This window comes from Pteropus alecto, unplaced genomic scaffold (genome assembly GCF_000325575.1).
Source record: "Pteropus alecto unplaced genomic scaffold, ASM32557v1 scaffold8, whole genome shotgun sequence".
NCBI lineage: Eukaryota > Metazoa > Chordata > Mammalia > Chiroptera > Pteropodidae > Pteropus > Pteropus alecto.
Genome location: NW_006494609.1, coordinates 1,688,110 through 1,707,002, shown reverse-complemented (window position 1 = coordinate 1,707,002; position 18,893 = coordinate 1,688,110). Strand labels below are relative to the sequence as shown.

At 44.7% G+C, this 18,893-nt stretch overlaps 1 protein-coding gene across 1 annotated transcript in view; it reads left to right on the top strand.

Moving 5' to 3' along the window:
- Positions 1-8,399: 8,399 nt before the first annotated feature.
- DPF3 (double PHD fingers 3) overlaps positions 8,400-18,893 on the top strand; it is a 189,119-nt gene continuing 178,625 nt past the window's right edge. Inside the window, exon 1 of the mRNA XM_025042073.1 lies at positions 8,400-8,453. Coding sequence (XP_024897841.1) covers positions 8,422-8,453 — 32 coding nt within the window. The 5' untranslated portion in view covers positions 8,400-8,421. The remainder of the gene's footprint in view (positions 8,454-18,893) is intronic.

Below are 18,893 nucleotides of genomic sequence, written 5' to 3'. Positions count from 1 at the left end.
ATCCATTCGCCTGTGTGATGGACATTGAGTGTTTCTATCTTTTGGCTAGTATGAATAATGCTGCTATAACATTCATGTTCAAGTTTCTGTGTGGACATGTTTTCACTTCTCTTAGGTGTATGCCTAGGAGTGGACTTGCTGAGTCGTGTGGTAACCTATGTCTAACTGTTTGTGGAACTGCCACATTGCTTTCCAAAGCAGCTGGACCATTTTACAATCCCACTAGCAATGTATGAGGGATCTGATTTCTCCTCATCCTCATCAACACTTGTTGTCACTTGACTTTTTGATCATAGTCATCTAGCGGGTGTAAAGCTGAGATTTATTTAAGACCGCGGGATTTATATCACTATAGTTATTTGTGCTTTTATTTATTCTTTCAACTACTAATTATTAACCATCTGCTAGGCCTTGGGTCAAGCTCCAGAAATTTAAAGGTGCCACACCTGCCCTTCCACATCTTGTGGAGAAAAAGAAAATGAGATGTGCCAAAATACATGCATTTTAATACAGCTTTGGATAGAACTCTGCAAAAGCCAAAAGTAGCAAGTGACTTATTTGAGATCCATTTAATTCGCATAAGTTTAAATTCAAGCTACTAAATGGGTAAGAGTAAAATATTTGATACCAGCTTTATAAAAAGCCTTTCTAGAAACAAGACAGCTTTCAGAGTTGTTGTTCATGAGCCCACTCATGTTTAGAAAATATCCCTGGTTTCAGAATTGTCATTGAGTTCCAGCTATTACAATATGGCAACTATACAAATCGGTGTCAGTTGTGCAGGGATAAAATAAGTTGATTAGTGAAAATAGAGAACATCTGGTGACTTTGGAAATCCGGGTACCAAAATAAACCTCGTTTCTTGCCTACACCTTAATAATCCCACGTCTTTGGATTTTTGCTTTTCCTTTTTACCAGAACCAATGTCTTACATTCTGTCTCTTCTCCCAGCAGTCCACCTCACTCATTTCCCCTACTTGATTCCTCTATCATTACTTTCTTTGGGATTCTGGATGCTCTGGGCTGTGCCTCTGTCCCAGTACACCTAATGCTGCATTAGAGAAATTTACCCTTAGGCTGGCTGCCTCTGTTGGCATAGATGCATTTAAAATGCACTGGGACCTCTGTGAGCTTCAGGAACATTTTCTCACCTTCCTTTTTCCTCTTGAGTAGAATAGACATGGAGTTGAGGTCTTTTTGCAGCTATGCAGTCCAGAGTTCATCTCAGGCTCTGTCCTCCTCTTTGCCAGAGTGTGGGACATTTTAGGTACTGTGGCTTCTGTCCATCTCTCCTGCTTGTGGACACCTATTTTTATATGGTGGTGTAAGTAGCTGTAGAACACCCAGACTTAATTTGTCCTCCTGTGCTTGGCTCTTTGGCTTCTCCTAGAGTAGAAGCTTGAGGTCATATAAACGATGTGAGTGAGGGAAATGGGTGCTCTGGAGTGTCACCATAGCTAGAGCAATACCCTGCAGAAAGCCCTCTTTGGGGACCCTCAGGGCAGCTACTTTTGCAGATAAAAATAAGTTTCTTTACCCAGGATACGGCTGAGGGGGTGAATTTATTTCTGTACCCATGGATACAGTCTTAAGGAAAATTGGTTTATTATGTCTTGGGCCAATCATGGTGCTAGTCACTCCCCATGGTGGTGATGGTAGAAGGTTTTTTCTTCTTTGCTCCATTCTGTCCCTCTCTGCAGGAGGACCTTGCCAGTTGTTTTGATTTAGGATGTAGGAGCTATGAGGATTTCAGATATGGTGTCCATGTGGATGTGCCAAGGGAGGATGTGGAAATTTGGACTCAGCAGGTAAAGGAAGATATGAAAGAGGAGTTAGCTATCTTCGAAACAAAAACAAAAACAAAAACAGACATGTTGAGAGCTCAATAAGTTGTGGCTCTATCAGGAAAAAGATCCGAGGCCTACTTGTGATTGTCTAGCGTTAGTGAGGGAGAAAAGGGGCCGGGGCCAGACCTCAGAGTAGACTGTGATTACTCCGTGTGATCTGAGTGGAGAAAGCTCCTGTATAAAAATACCCCATCTGCTGCCTCTCCTGGTGCCTGAGATTCTAATCGAGCCACTGCTTCTGCATGCCTCCGTGTGTGTGTGTGTGTGTGTGTGTGTGTGTGTGTGTGTGCACGTGCGCGTGCGCGCATGCTGTGAATCTCATGCAGTCTTGGTGTGTGTGTGTGTGTGTGTGTGTGTGTGTGTGTGTATGCGCACGTGCGCGCACGCTGTGAATCTCATGCAGTCTTAATCTCTTTCTTGTGAAGGTTTTGGGGTGTCCTAGAATCCTTCTTAAGATGCAACGACCCAGGAGGGAGACTCCTTTAAGCCAATTCAGGGCATGCCCTGAGCAAAAGAGTGGGGATTAGCAGGAAGGGATTTGGAAGAGGCCCTTGATGGAAGATAGAATCCATGGAGAAAGGAAAAGCCAGAAGAGGGGGTTCTTAAGACAATTCCAGTCTAGGTCACGTTTCCCCAGGGAAAGGGATTTAGATCAATGATGGGGGAATATTGGGGGCTGGGAGGGTGAACGTCTTCCAGTAAGGCAAACCCCGTTCCCGCAATAGAACGTCCCAGGGCTTCATTGGCTTCCAGCATTTAGATCTTGGCTTTGACTTCATGTGTCTCCAGTCGAGTGGAGCTGACTGATGTCATTTTCAGCAACCAGAAACCTGGCATCATCCTGGGCCCCTCCTGTCTTCCTTAAGCCCACAGCAAGCCGGCCACCAAGTCTGCAGGTTCTACTTCCTTAAAAATCACTAATTCTATCCCTTATCCCCACCCTGATGCTGTAGCCTCCTAGCACATTCCCAGGCCTCCAGCTCAGCCTCTCTCCAATCCACAGTCACATTGCTGCTGAAATGAGCTTTCTAAAACATCAACCTTTTCATTTTCACCCCTAGCTTAAAATCTTTCAGTGTTGCCTGATAGTCTTCCAGATAGAACTCCACATCTCTTAGCGACGGCACCTGCTCCTTGCCTCTCCTTGCCTTTCCTGTCTCACTTGTCCCCTTGCAATTACCTTCCTACCGAAGGGATCCCCTGAAATCATGATGCCGTCTCTCACATCCCTAAAGGCTTTTATATGTACTGCCACCTCCGTGGGGCCATTTTTTCCTCCTACAGGTCATTTGAGTCTCAGCTTAGGCTCACCTCTTCTAAGAAGACAACCCTGACATTCCTGTCTGGTTGCTGTGGTCATGCAATCCCATGGTGCCCTGCGTTCCTTGGCCTCATGGCTCTGCATTGTCACTGCCTACCTTCCTCCTCCCCTACCTTTCGAAAATTAGTCCTTTAAAGATGAGAACTGTCTTAGTTCTCTCTGTACCCCAAGGCCCAGGAGACAGGAGGCATGGTGACATAGAGCAGTGGTCCCCAACCTTTCTGGCACCAGGGACCGGTGCTCCTATAAGAATCGAATGCCTGATGATCTGAGGTGGAGCTGAGGCAGTGATGCTAGCGTTGGGAGGGGCTGCAAATACAGATGAAGCTTTGCTTGCTTGCCCTCTGCTCATCTCCTGCTGTGCGGCCCAGTTCCTAATGGTCCATGGACTGGTATGGACCAGGGGTTGGGTACTCCTGGCATAGAGTACAGAATCTACAAATATTGACTGTATGAATTAGCTGTTCTTCGGTTATGTTTTGGGTCTGGAAGGCCTTTCCCCCCGCTGGCTGATTTCTAAAATCTTCCCAACCAAGGCCCAAATAAAACATGAACTCTTCCAAGAATACTTGCCCTCCTCCAACACTAGGGATGCTTGCTCCCTCCGCTGAGGTTCTTCAATATATATCACTTCTCCCCTGTTTTATACCAATTTATGAAAATCTCAATACCATGAAACCTTGAAACCCCAAAGGAGTGAATGTACTCAGTAAGTACCCAAGGATTTGTTCATTGAGATTATAGACACCATGCCAGAAAAAGGAGAGACTGGCTGGGCAGGACATATCAACTAATTACTCTGCTTGCTTGTAGGTTTGGGCCTACTATATTTATTCTCTCTCCAGATGGATGGGAATTGCTTTTTGAGGATTGTTTCACGTCTGGTTTATTTTTATTTCACCACCTGTGCCTAGCACAATGCCTCCCTCATGGAAAGCCTCCAATGAATGAGTGAATGAATGAACTGAGTTAGTGGGAGGCAGCAAACATTGCTCTCTACTTGATTCTACCCTGATATAAGAGATTTCAGAGGTCTGGCTCGAGGAGCATCTCACATACCCAGAGTTTGATTTTCCCCCACCTACACTTTGGGATTTTGTGAAGGGATTAAGAACCCATTCACCCACATCCTCAAGGAGAGAGAAAACCAGCTTGCAGTTTTGATGCTCCTTCTTCAGCTCAGTGCCTAGAACATACCAGCACTGGTTCTGGATCTCAGGGAATCAGTATGGCCGACCAGCTGCCAAGGCCATGGCTGGTTGTTCCGTGGATGAATGGAGGAATTGAGGGGGAGCTTGTTCCTGTTTTTTAAATACCCACAGGGCTTAAAACTCCTTCAGTTCCCAGAGCCCACTAAGAACTGCATTTATTTTGGATGGCTTTCGTGGCACATTTTCTCTTTCATATGAACTTTGGCTGTTTGTGAGGCCTGTATCTCCTTCCTGTCTCTCTCTTATTTGACATGCCTTAAAAAAGTCATCTGGAAAGGCTGATACTTGCTACAGAAATGCCACCCTTCTCTGCTTCTGGATGGGATCCTTTCACAGCTCTGATTCATGGTCTGCTCAATCAACCTTCAGACTTTTTAAAAGTAAACGATTGTGGGTGCCCCTTGTGGTTCAAGTCCTTGGGTCATTGGTTACACTCCAAATATACTTTTGGATGGGTGGCACTGAACACTTACTTGAGCTGGACCAGAAAGTTTTGCTAATTGCTATCAAGACTGAAGGCTGCATAAGATGGATTAACATGATTGATAAATGCCTTACCCTTCCATTTCTTGCCCTTCCTTCCCTGGTCATGCACACTGTCTAGAGAAATGCTGTTCAATAGAAATACAACATGAGCCACAATTTTTAATTTCCTAGTAGCCATTTTAAGAAAAGGTTAAAAGAAACAGGTGAAATTAGTTTTAATAACATTCTATGTTTAACCCGATAAGTAAAAATACTGTCATTTCAACATATAATCAATCAATAGGAAAATTATCGACATATTTTACATATTTTTTGTACTAAGTCTAAGAAATCTGGTATATATTTTACACTTGTAGCACATCTTGATTCTGACTAGCCATATTTCCAGTGCTTAATAGCCACACGTAACTAATGGCTCCGTGTTGGACAGCACAGCTTTAAAATATCCAGGTGGGATGAGGAAATGGTTATTCTGGGCCCACTCTGCCTTCTAAAGTAAACTGCCTATCCAATCAGGATAAAAGAGATGGGGAGAAATGAAGCCTATTCAAATATATGAATGTCTATAGAGCTTTAGGGATGGTATTTTAAAAGTGTCTTGGTATCATAATCAGCAAGAGAACATTTTTGGAGTTTAAGTAGTTATATGACTTCTAGCTGAAACAAATAATTATTATTTTGTTCTCATCAAAGTTGTTTTTTGCTAATTTTTCTTGGATTAATGAGTTTTAAAAAATGAAACCTGATAGATGATTTCACTTTCTTATATGTCATTTTATTTAGACTTCCTACATTTTTTATGCCAACAGGAAAGAATTAAATGTCTATATAAAAAATAATCAACATGTATCGAGAGCTTGTTATGTGCTAGACATTTGACACATGCTACCTCATTCAGTCCTGAAAAGAACCATATGAAATAGGTTCTATGATTATTGCCATATTTCAGATGAGGAAACATATCAGACATTCAAGTTGCTAAGTAAACTTACCCAAAATTACCCAGCTGGCGAATGGTGAACTCAGGCAGGTGGATTTCAGAGCCTACACTGCTAACCATAAATAGCATTTCCTTGCAAAATTAATGTAAAATTTAACATTCCCCCAAACTGATCAAGGTTCCTGTCTCCTTTTAACATGTACTCTAAGCCTCCTTGCTTTTGAGCATACTGGAAAAAAAAAAATGCGTTTTTGTGGGATGAGATCAATACATTTTAAGGCTTATCCACAAAGTTTGGTCTCATTGCAATGGGTCAGACCATCTGTAAATTGACAGATAGAAGCTGCTTTACTTAGAAAAAAATCTTAATCTATGATATAAAAAAACCAAAGTTAAAATAATAACCCTTATATGTCTTAGAATTGATAAAAGGAATTCACGATTCCTGTTTATTTAAAAGTAATACTTGTATTGAGAGAGTTAAAATGACATTCTATTAGATAATAAAAAGTGAGGCTATCCTACTTAAGAAAACCAAACACGCTGTCTTTAAGTCATTATTTTTTCGGTTCAGTCATTATAAAATGTAACTTAAATGTTTAAGTTCTAGATGAAAATTTCTGAAAGTGAAGACAGACCTGGTCTGCCATATTCCAGGGTGTCATATGGTTCTAAATTATGCCAGTTTCTACATTTGGACCTTAACACAATAAATGATTACACAGGCTTAGAGTATATGTTTTTTCTTTAATATGTAATATAAATTTATTTCCCCTCTCCAATTAAATTGTAAGCCTTGTTCAGAGCAGGCTCTACATATCTGCTTACTTTATCAAATTGCATGTATTAAAATACGCTGTTGTCTTTCAATCTGAATTGCTGTAATTTTGATATCGCAAAGAGGCTGGTGGGAGTTCTGACTGATACTTCAAACTCATACTTCTTGTGTCAGAATACTGTGCTTGCTTTTTAATGCTGTCGAGGCCCATTCCAGATAAGGTACTAACTTTTGAACCAGTCCTTGACAGGAATTTTTCAAACTTTAATTTTAGAAAAGAGAATAACTGTTCAAACTTCAAGATGCTGTACACAGAAGTTACGAAGCAATCTACACAAGCTGATTCCGCTATAAACTAGACAGAGAGAAGGGGTTAAAATTTTTGAGTCTTACAAACACACCGATTCAGCCCTGTTCTGTTTATCTGCGACTCTAATAGTGTATGGAGTTAAACTCTGAAAGTTCTAGAACTTTTTTAAATTTTAATTTTATTTATTGCCTGGAGAGGAGCTCTGAGAAAGGAAGTGAGAGGGCACAGCTTTGAAGAACTGGTAACTTGGCCTCTCTTCTCCCCCTTTCCACCCCTCCCCCATTATCTTAGCTATTTGACCTGATTAAACAACTTTGGGATGGTAGCCAGATTTCTGTATGCTAACGAGGCCTCTATTCAGGATTTAGTGCGATTTCACCACCCGGAGCTTCCCGACTGCCCAGTGGAAGCCTAGCTTCACAGCAACCTCCCAATTTTGTCAGGGGTTCGCCAGTGAGGAGTTCACACAGACTTGAAGCAGAGACTCTGAACCCCTCAGATCACATCATATTATTCATTAGCAAGTTCTTTTCATTTTCTATCTAAGTAGTGAAAGTTGACGGCAGAATCGCCTATGCCACACACCGAAAGAAGCTCTGGCAACGCCCAGTCTAGGTTCTACAACTTCTGTCTAGTTACTTGCATTCCTAGTAGCAAAATACGTTTCCAAAAGTTTCCTTAAACCTCCCCTAACCCTAAGCCAGGTCAGAGCGCCAGGTCCCATTCGACTATCCAGTTGCCCGGAATCTGACTGCCGCAGAAGTTTTTGGAGTGTGTGTGAGGAATAGAATAGGTGGTAGTGGGAAACCGCGCGGAGTGATCACCGCGCATTACGTAACGAAAACCCTGGCGGCAGGATGGACGGGGCCTGACATTGAGACATTCCAGGGGGTGGGGAACTGCTGTCCTGGAGTCGCCAGGAACGGCAACGGCAGTTCCAAGAAACCGAGAGAGGAAGGTGGCCGAGATAAAGAAAACACTTCGGGAATGAGAATATTAAGAAGCGGCAGGACTGAACATTAGCAAACGGCTGGGCACGTGTAGTAGTTTGTTAGACGAAAAGGCAGCCTCCCAACTTTTGCACGAGAACAACGGGATTTGCCCCTTGGGGAATTAAAAACGTAATAGCAAAGTCAAAAGCTAATGAATGGAGTTCAATGATTTGTTAAAAATACTTCAACATTTTTGTCTAGGAGAGCAAATTCTCTGCAGTTATTTAGAAAGTAGGGACTCAAACCAAATTAGAATACTTTCCCGTGCGACTCCACTTTCCCCAATCGAAAAAGGAGCTGCTCTCACGGTACTGCCCCTTTAAGACCTGCTCGCTCTCGGGTTCTACAAAAGGGAGTGACCTCTGGGCTTTGACAGCTCTCCTAATAACTACCACCGTGCAGGCCCCGCCCACCTGGCGACCAGTCGCGCCGATTGGCCGGCGGGCCGGTATCCCGTGCTCTGATTGGCTCGCCGCTTCCCCTGAGCGAACCTTTAGAACTCTGAGACAGACAATATTCTGTTACATTGTAGCAAAATGGCGACTGTCATTCACAACCCCCTGAAAGCGTAAGTAAGACTAAAAAATGTACATATTCCGCGTGGTTTCAATATGAAAAAAAAGGCGCCTTCTGCGTGCGGAGCGCTGCCAATGCACTGAGCTTGCAGGCGCCTGCAGCCGCGGCGGGGCTTCTCTCTTTTCTTTTAGCTCTTACTTCTTCATCTTTTTTTCCCCTCAACGCGCAGAAATGTCAGGAGATGCAATTAACAAGAAGAAAATTGTTACATTTGCGTTCTGCTTAATTGGAGGACAGAGAGAGAGAGAGGATATCGGCAGGGGAGCCTGGCGCTCGAGCGCTCTGCAGCGAGGGGGTCATGGGCAGCTCGGGGACAGCACGGTCCCCCGTGTGCCCGGCCTCGCGGGGCGGCAAGGGCTGTGCTGGGGGTGGCCGAACCCGGGAAGAGCGCGAGGCAGGGGCCGGCTGGGTGCACTTGGCTGAGCCCCGCACCTTCAGAGCCCCGCGGCCCCCGCGGAGCGGCTCAGTCCGCCAGGGCGAGCGGACCGCGGCAGCCCCGGAGTTTGCAGGGTGCTCTCCGCCTTCCGATGGCTGGCGGGGAGTTTGTGCAAACCTTCCGGAGTTGAGAGGATCGCAGGGGGAGCAGCGGGTCCCCGGAGCCCTGGGGCCCAGGTGGTTGCCCGGGGCTTTCCTGCCGGGGCAGCCCCCGGAGCGTGACGGCGCTCCGGGCGGTCGCCGGTGTGTCTGCGTGTGCGTTTGTGGGCGAACTGGCTGTATAGTAAATTAACGACTCGGGTTAACTTGGGGTTGATTTGGAGGCAGGGAAGCTGCAGGTCTTATCAATGGTGTTCTTGCCTCCTCTGGGTGAAAAGCCGAGGCGGGCGGAGAGGCAGCTTGGGGCTCCCCGCCTGAGCGGGCAGCGTCTGCTCCTGGCCAGAGCGAGGGGCAGGTGCCTCTGGCCGCCGCCGGGAGACTTTGAGCGGACGCCCAGATCCGGGACGGAGGGGGGCGGGCTGCGCGAGGACACGCGGGGGCCAGTCCCTGGGTCCGACAGCCAATTCCTGCCTGCCTGCCTTCCTCCTCCTTTTCATCCTGGCTTCCTTCCTTCCTTCCAGTCGGTGGAACTGTTAAGCCGCCAAGTCCGCTCGCGATCGCGAAGCCGGGGGTGGCTTCGGAAAACTAGCGTCGCTTTAAAAGGGGTACTATTGGCAGTAATGTTGGCAGTGGGGAGCTCCCTCCAGATCGCGGCGCGACGTGGGTGGGGGTCCGCGCCCGGGGAATCCGGTCTTCAGAGCTGGGCTGGAAGCCGCGGGCGAGGGGTGGGGGAGGTGCGAGTGGGGGCGTTTCGTGCCAAATTCTCGCGGGTGCGTGGCGGATACCCACCCAGATTCTTTCAACTCTGCGCATCGGCGTCAGCACCCGCAGCTCCTCCTGGAGTTGAAATCCAGGTTCGCGCCGGGGGGCGCAGGAGGATTCCTAAAGCGAAGGAACGCACGAGAGTATGGAACGCGTTTGTGTTAGCTTATCTCCCATCAGTAATAGGGTAAGAATGTCACAGGTCTCGAAGTTTTAAATATATACATACATATATTAGAGCTGCCGTTAAGAGGACATGTGAAGCTAAGGCTGATCAGAGAGCAGCTCCTAGCTCAGTTCTCGCTCTGCGTCTCGGATACACTGCACTTGAACGCCACAGCCTTTCACCCAAGAAAGAAAACGTTTTATGGCAGAATAAATGGGCGTAACTTCGCCGCATCCTCGCTCCCGGCCGCTCGCGCTGCCACACAGCTGGTGCCATGAGTTTCTACTGAACCCATAGCTGATTTGCAGTTTCCCCATTTCCATCCCAAATCAGACAATCGGGCTGATGCGACCTGGTAAACTCAAGTTAAAGAAATCTCACATGTGCGCCAGGTTTGTTTCCTACTGGGAAAGCGCTACCCTGGTTACCCTGGAGCCCGCTTACGCGCGGGCAGACGCAATATCGCAATATCTCGACGCTCCAGGGTTCCCCTGCTCACTCCAGGTTTTTGTTTTTGTTTTTTGATCTGCAGGAGGGTGCGTGTTTGGGGAGGGTGTCTGTGGTAAGGTAAGGTTAGAGGTGGGGGAAGGGACAGAGCGGCGGTCTAGTTAGTGGAATTAGTTCTGAATTTTTACACTTGTACTTTGTATAATTAGAAATAGTTGCAATGTGATGTATTTGTAGTTCTGTGTCGCCATACACTCGCACATTCGCATACACACAACACTCTTGACGGCTTTTTCTAGGTGGAAGTTGAGCGGTCCTTTGTAGTTAGCTGCTCCTTTTTGCACCCCAACCCTTTTCCCTGGGGGTAAGGTGGGTGTAAACAATACCCGGGACCAGCCGAGCCTCCCGTGTCCTGGACGGTTTTTAAACTCCTCAGGTACGAGCACACACGTTGTTATCGGAAGACCTACACCATCTGCCTTTATTTTTAAAACAACTCGTTTAATAAAATATCTTATTTTTTCATTTGTCTCTAAAAGTTGCTGATCAAGAAACAATACACACGTGAATAAATTATGCATGGGATAAATTAGAACAAAGCGCAGAGACACATCAAGCCAAAGGGATGGATGGTGGTGCTGGGAGGAGGGGAGCCCGGAGAAGGGTTTGCAGAGCTATGTTTTTATCCTCATGTGTCCCTCCTGACAATGAAACGGAGCTGAACGACATTAGCATTTTCTCTGTGTGCGTTCTGGTTCTGAGTCTTTCTCATCTCTTAAAAAAGAAAAAAGGCAACACCACCGACGCCCCCTATAGAAACTGGTCACACAAAGGTTTCCTCTAGGATTGGGGGACAATGTAGTGGTAGGTAATGTTCTGGGAAGAAACCATCGCAGGTTTCATGCGACACCTCTGAAGGGCTCTGCCTACCCTGAGTATGGGCCATTTTTCATTATACTTGCTTTTTCCACATGGGATATTCAATAATTCAATAGCTCAGGTAACTGGATGGCACAATTTGAATCTCATTGCTTCAGGGTCTTCCTTAGGGCCCCAAGCTCCTGGAGCCACATCTCCTCTCAGCAGTTTGGCTTTCTTCCTGCCTGCCTTTGATCTCCCCTCAACTCCCTTTCTTATTCCTCCTCCTTGTACCCTTCATCCCCTTCTCTCTGAAGCTGACAGCCTGGCTCTCTCTCTGTTGTTGCCTTTAACATCTTATTACTGCCCAACAGGGTGTTAGAGGCAGAAACAGGAGCTGCCTGGACTGATCAGATCACAAAGGGGACTCAGTAGGTGGCCCTACAACCAAGCAGTCACATCTGGACAAATACAATTTAAAAGCATTGATGGACATGTGTGATATGTAAATGGTATGACACATTATTTAATTTAGCAGCTATATTGTCTGAGCCTAGATGTATGAGTCACCCTCATTTATTATACCTACAAGCAAGATAAGGGCCAAGTAGTGTGAAGTAAACACATATAGGTAACACAAACATGGATTTGAGAAAGGTCTGTGTGTAAGTCAATCACATTACATTCTGTGTTCTGGTTGATTTCTGCATACCTAGGAAACGTAATGCTTTTAATAAAAATTCTAATCTTACTTGCTATTCTAGTTCAGGTAAACCATCCTCCCCCCAAATCTGCTATCAACACTTGAAACAACTTACTTTTATTAAGTTATCAAACCCCTGGTTTGTACGCACTTAACTGGGAATGTCTGCCACCTTCTGCCAGACTTGATTATGCACATATGTATCTATTATTATAACTGCCTGCTTAGAAAAGAATAGCTGTTATCATTACTTAATTATTCCGTATGAACCAACCGAGCTTTACCTCAAGTAATTGTTCATAAGAACGAGAATAGTAATCAATTTTCTTATGCTTATAACTGAACATACATAATTGTATTGAACCTTTTGTAAGGAGTTTCCCTTGCTCAGAGGTATGTGTTTATATCTCTGTTTTGTTCTTAAGGACACAATTCTGGGAGAAGTAAATAAATATACTTATTTAGCTAAGGTCAAACAGCAGGTCATGTGCATAGATGGACCTCAAATCTTCATCTCTTTTTATACTCTATGATCTGGATACATGCATTCTAATCTCATGGTTTTGTGCCTGTGAAAGTTGTGTAATTGTTGCCACTTAGAAGTCAGACCTCACTCTTGCTGTAGCACTCAAGTTTAGATATCAGACTGGAGGGGGTGGTGGTGGTGGTGGGGGTGACACATTCCTGGTTCTAATCTCCTCTTAGCTGTTTCTGTTGAGGTGGGGGAACGAGGGTAGGTACTAAGTGAGGAACATTGGGGTTGGGACTTTGTGAACTTGCAGCCTTTTATGGACATTATTATAGCCCCTTGTAAAAAAGAATCCTCAGACATTTTAAGTCAACAGATGTCTAAGAACCACCTTCTCCATCTGCTTCTGGTTGCCACTGGGGGAAAAAAAAAGCCCTAAATTCTCCAAACTTCATTAGCACACATTTTTTCAGCAGTTTAGGAAGAATGTCTGGTTTTGATGAGATACCCATAAAGGAGATTAATTTCTGCCAGAACCCAAGGGTAAGCGTTGTCACAGGGTAAACCCCTGAAAGTAGCCTGGCCTGCAGACCACCTGGGAGACACCCAGAGATCACAGTGGAATGCGAGCTTCTTAGATCCATAAGGTGGGCTGAAATTCAGAGGCAACTTAATTGGAGACTTCTCATCTTCCTTTCTGGAATCAAGCAGGTAGCTGAAATTTGGATACATCTGAGAAAAACCATAATGTCTAAAGCTGTTTCAGAGCCATCTGCTCAGATCAATGCAAAAAATAAAATGCTACAGTCAGCACGCTTTGTTTTGAGCGGGCACCAGAAAAAGAAAGGAAACTGAGGCTGATGTTTCAGAATGTAGCAGGCACACTGCACGTAGTGGAGGTGGGGGTTGGGGCATAAAAAGGCACCGGAATCCAGGCCTGCTTATTATCCCAACCTCTGCGAAGGAACTTGTGGTTTTTGAGTGTTCTGAAAGTCACTAGAATCAGAAACTAGACAGAAATGTAGCCACATTCGGCAAGCCCCTGGTCCAAGAAATGCCACAACTACTGAAATAGTTTCTGCCCAGGCAGGTTTCCCTTCAGGGGCCTATGTAAGCATGACCCTAGTTTTAAATAGTCTTTAAATATGTAGGTATTTAACAAGGAAAGATAAAGCGTGGCCTGGGGGCGGGGTGGGGATAGGTGAGTGGATAAAACTATTGTGTGGTGTGGAACTCTAAAAAGATTATTGTTTAACACCAAGAGAGACTGATATTATAATCCATTGCAAGTACCAAAGTTTTCTTTAGTTATGTGAGTGACTGGAAAGAGATGAGGTGTTGTGGTGTTTTTGTAATTTGTTTTTCTTATTGGTCCAGTTACTAGTGTTTCACAGTCTGTCAAACCATATGGATGAATGGAGCTAGCATTGTAAACCTGTCACCAAAGGAAGGTTTTTGCAGCCTGTGATTTGCATCAGAGTTTTAAAAGCAGTGGTTAGTAGGTGTTGGTGGGTGGGGAGAGAGGGACAGACTGTTTAGAGTTTCTAGGTAGTGTGTTTGTGAATAGTAGTGGGGGTGGCAGGGGAAGAGAAGCCTTGAGGAGGCTAAGATTTAGGGGCTATGTTTGGAAGCAGGGAGGGGAGAGGGGATTAGGCTCAGAGCTCCTAATAATGGGGTTCAAATAGCCCACTTTGAGTCCTCCACTACCCAGTCCTCGATTCTGAGCCTGAGGAACAATGATGGCACATGTAATCCTTCTTCTGCACCCTTTCCACCCTCCCTGAATCCAGAGACTGTGGACATCTCAGGTTGCTGTGAAATGAGTGAGTTTTATTGTTGTTGTTGTTGTTAGGTACTCACTTAGAAGATCTGCTGTTATTGTTAACGGCAATTGGAAGCTCTACCAGAAAAGGTTTTCCAGTCCCCGAACTTTCACCTGTCAGTGTGGCCCTATTTCAGACTCGTTCCCTCTTCCACATTGTGCATTTCTCACCAGTGGCTAGTGTTTTGCAGCAATGATGACTTCAGAGTAATGGAAGAGAAAAAGCTCTGGGACGGGAACCTAGAACCTTGAGCTCTGCTCCCACCTTACCACCAACTAGCTATGTGATCTTGGATGCAGAACTAGTCTGAGCTGCATATTCTTTGTCTTTAAGATGAAGATGATGCACCTTGATCGCCCAAATTCCTTTGAAGTCAAAAAACTTTGTGGCTCTTACTATGGTCACTTAGGACAAGGGAGACAAATAGGGTCCAGAGTTCAACTTCTTCCTTGTTTTTAAAGTATAGCTCCAACGGGAAATCGTTAAGTAGTTTCATCTTCTCCAATCTTGCCACATTGTGCTACCACTTGGGGTTCTAATCAGAGTGGAACGTCTCCCTTCTTAGGGCCTAGGGCTGAGGACTAGGTGGTGGGCCATTTAGATCATGGGCTTTTCTTCTGATTTTCTCTCTTGAACACATTTCTTCTCATTAGCACCCTAACCAGAGAATGGAGAGAGGAAAGAGAAGTGGGAAGCTAATTGAACTGATTTGCTATTTATGAGCACTCAGATAAAGTTCTTGGTTGTGGTAAAGATTGGAATTACTAAGAATATCTGTCTTTTTCTCACTTTTTGAAAAATGTATGAAGGGAGAAGGGGAACCAAAATATTTTTCTTCTGGATTTCATTTACCCATATCACCCTGGACTTGCCCTCTACCCCACCATGGCACCTATCCCAATTAACGCGGAAATAAAGTACTTATTTCACTTCCATTTGGGCAGCCGCAGGTATCTGGCTGTTCAGTGAGCTGAAGTAGGTGGATCTATATTGATGTCTCACTGAGCTTCCTTTAGTGCACCCTGCATTACTGCTGAGGAAATGGAGGTGCTTGGCAGATCCGGCACAGAGGCCGGCCATACCTGAGTGAGTATTAGCCATGTATAAATTGAAGTTCATTGCCTTTCCTTCAGTGGCATGCCTCTAAAACATCCCAGATTCCTCTGGGGTCACTATTATTTAGCTTGCTTTGGGTTGAAACCTCCGTTGGCAATTTTCTATAAGCCTAAAGGAGGAAGAAAGAGTTGTAAAATCCATCGGAGAATTCACAGAAGCCTAAATTATGAGACTTCGGAAAAATGAAAGAAAAAACAAAATGATTTGCCTATTTTAAGCACCTCATGTAAGAAGAATCATACAGTATTTGTCCTTTTGGGACTGGTTGATTTCACTTATCATAATATCCTCAAAGTTCATCTCTGTTATAGCACGTGTCAGAATTTCCTTTCTTTTAATGGCCAGATAATATTCCATTGTATGTATATACCACATTTTGTTTATTTATTCATCCAATGATGGACACTGGGTTGTTTTCACCTTTTGGCTATTGTGAATAATGCTGCTATGAACATGGGTGTGTAGGTAGCTATTTGAATTTCTGCTTTCAATTCTTTTGGGTATATGCCTAGATCTCCTTCATTTGTAGACTCTTTAAAATGTAGAGACAACATTTCTAGATAGTACAGGCAACCCCACCTTACAACTTAAAGAAAAATCCTCCTTTCCCTGTAGGAATATCATTATTTGGGGGATTAAATGCCTTGAAACTCAGAGACTCACTTCTCTCATCCCCAGCCACAAGGATTCTTTCCTCTTGTCCCCTCTCCGAGGATAGGGACTTCGTGGGGGTCAGGGTTTGGGTTCAGGGAGGCTCCAGGAGCTTAGCAGTCATAGTTACCTGGTGAGTCTTAGAGTGAAGGCCTCCCAGGCAGAGAGGTTTCATCTGGCTATAGGGGGCCGAGGGAGCACCTGGGATGACAGACAACTTGAAAGTCAAGAGTTTGTAAATCAAGCCTCTCTTTTCACACAGTGAAAGGAGCTTGTGTCTCATCCAGCCCTGTCCCCCCACCCCCAAGGGACCTAAATGAAATAATGGATGTGAAAATATTTCAGAAGGTGTAAAGTACAAATGTGAGGTGTTACTAGGAGAAATGCAGTTTCCTGTAGCTGACTGAAGCCTTCTCAGAGAGCCAACAATACCTCATATATTAAACATTATTTTAATATAGTAAAACCAAAATAAGTGAAATGAATGTGTAATCATTGTTTCTCAGGAAATGCAAAGCCTTATTCATCCAGCTGTGTGTAAATAGCCCTGGGGTCACAGTGGGATTTCTCCATTTTCTGGGTTTGAAATAGGTGAGAGTATGAGCTCAAGGGACGCCTTCCTTTTATTTCCCATTGGCTGCCCTGAACTGAGTCCACCCTCAAAATCTGGGAAAACAGAAGCTCAGGGGGCAGAGAGAGTGCTTTCCTGGAACTTGGGTTGGTAATCAACCAGTCTCCTCCTTCTACCAAGAAGACTCCGGGGAGAGACAAGGGGAGAAGGTGGGACTGGAGCTTAAATCTGCTGATGAACAAGGAGGGTGTGCTGTTGACATGGGAGATCAGCGACAAGAATTGACTCTTTATACAAAGTAGACTATGGAGAGCATCGTGGTGGGGGTCAAATCTCAGAATCAGAGTGACATGTTGGTTGCCAGCCTTGGGGCTGCTTCAGATTCAAGCTTGCTGCGAAACTACAACATTTCTTTACTTTATAAAAGCAAATTATGGAAAACATCATCTCAACTCCCATTCTCCCCAACTAAAGACTCTTTAAGTGTCTTTGTTTGCTGCCAGTTGAGCTCAATGAGAACTGTCCCACCCTCTTTGGAGCTTTGTCATCCTGTCTTGGCCAAACTAATTGCCAGCCTGCCCCTCAGAACTAAGCAGCTCAGTAGCCTCCCTGTCTGCATCTAGGAGCTTCCACTCCAAGGAAAGCCTTAAATTTGTCTGTTTCTCCTTCCAGACCCTTGTTCGTCAGGGCAAAGTAAGTGCCTATAGACCAAGAGCCTTACTCTCCCCTGGGGTTCTCCTAGGGAGGGGGAGGGGAGGCAATGTGGTGTTGGGAATGGGGGAGGGCAGGGTGGATGGGGTGGTGGGAGTGGAGAGAATATATTCTCTCCTGCTAATTATTTTCCCTGAGGACTTAGCCAATGCAGAACCATCTATTATCGTGGGAGCGCTCTATGGTGGTTCTGCCTGTGATGAATGCTAAGTGGAAACAAGCAAGAAAAATTAACAGGCGGCTGCTTCTGTCCACCTAATTAAAATGCATATCCAAATGCATAATTCCTTATGTTTCCCCATGCACACACTCCCCTTCCAATCCCAATTCTATGGAAGAGAAAAAACACTTTCCCCCAATCATTTCTCTTGATTATATTTCCATCAAGGAAGAACTGGAGGGTTCCCTTACAATAGAGAAGGGCTGTTCTTGTAACACTTCTAAAATTGCTGAGTTTTTATTTAGATTGAGCCCGAAAATTCTGAGCTGTTTTTTTTTTTTTTGTTGTTGTTGTTGGTTAAATGAACAACAAGAACTTTATAGGACTGTAGAAAAAAGGCAGAAGGGAGTAGAGAAAGAAAAGGGTAAAAATAGAGGGAAAGAAAAAAGAAAGTTTCCACCATTTTTGCTGACCTTTTAATTTTGTGCTCAAAGTCTGGCTTGGCTCAGCAGTGAGAATTTTGAAGGTCTTTTCTATCTCCTCTTCATCTCCATTCCTTTCCTGGACTTTGTACTACTTCCCCCCCGCCCGCCAAGCAAACATAACGCAGGGTTTTGTAGAGAGATTTGAGAATACGCATCTACCTGTGCAGATCAGGTAGAGAGAGAGAAAAAAACACACAAAAATCTCTGCATTTGAGGCAAGATCAGATTTGCAGACATCACAGTCCCAAGCATGTTTTGAATCAAACAAACAATAGCTCTTCATTCTTATCTTTCTCCCTCTTTGTTCACTGATCATTTTTCCTCCTTGGAAGAACAACTTTATTCAGTGTCATAAAATATTTAATAAAACAGGAAACTTAAGTCACTGTTCAATTCAACGTCACTGCCATCTTTGCGACAGTCCCCCCTTCCCCTGCCAGCCCCCCTCCTGAAGCCCCTTGACTGCCCTCTACAGCCACCCCAGCTGTTGATTTATCTGGGCTTCTGGCTCAGCAGTGCATGGAGATTGCTTTTAATTAACTCTCTTCATTTTTCCCAATCTTCAGGGAGCAGCAGCCCTTTAATGATTTTAATATTTTATCTGGATTTATATCGCCTTATTTGTTGTTGTTTGACTTCCGCATTTGTTCTTCCTGAATCCTTTCCAGACAGATATATTTGCCCCGTCCCCCGGACCCCAAGACCCTTCTGGAGAAGGGATAATGGGTTCTGAAGAAGGGCCCACCTTCCCAAGCTTCCTACCACCTGTACAGGGAGAGGTGCCTAATGTTGACTTGTGCAATGGTTTAGATTAAAACCTTTTGTTTTAGGAATCCTAGTCTCCCCTGACTTAGCTGAAAGAGTTTCTGAGCTTTTCATTAAAAAATAAAAAATCTGATTTTTCGGAAGTGAAATCTTCTTGCCTCTCTTGTGCTTATTGCTTCTGTGGGGGAGCGAGCTGCACTGGAGAGTTAGA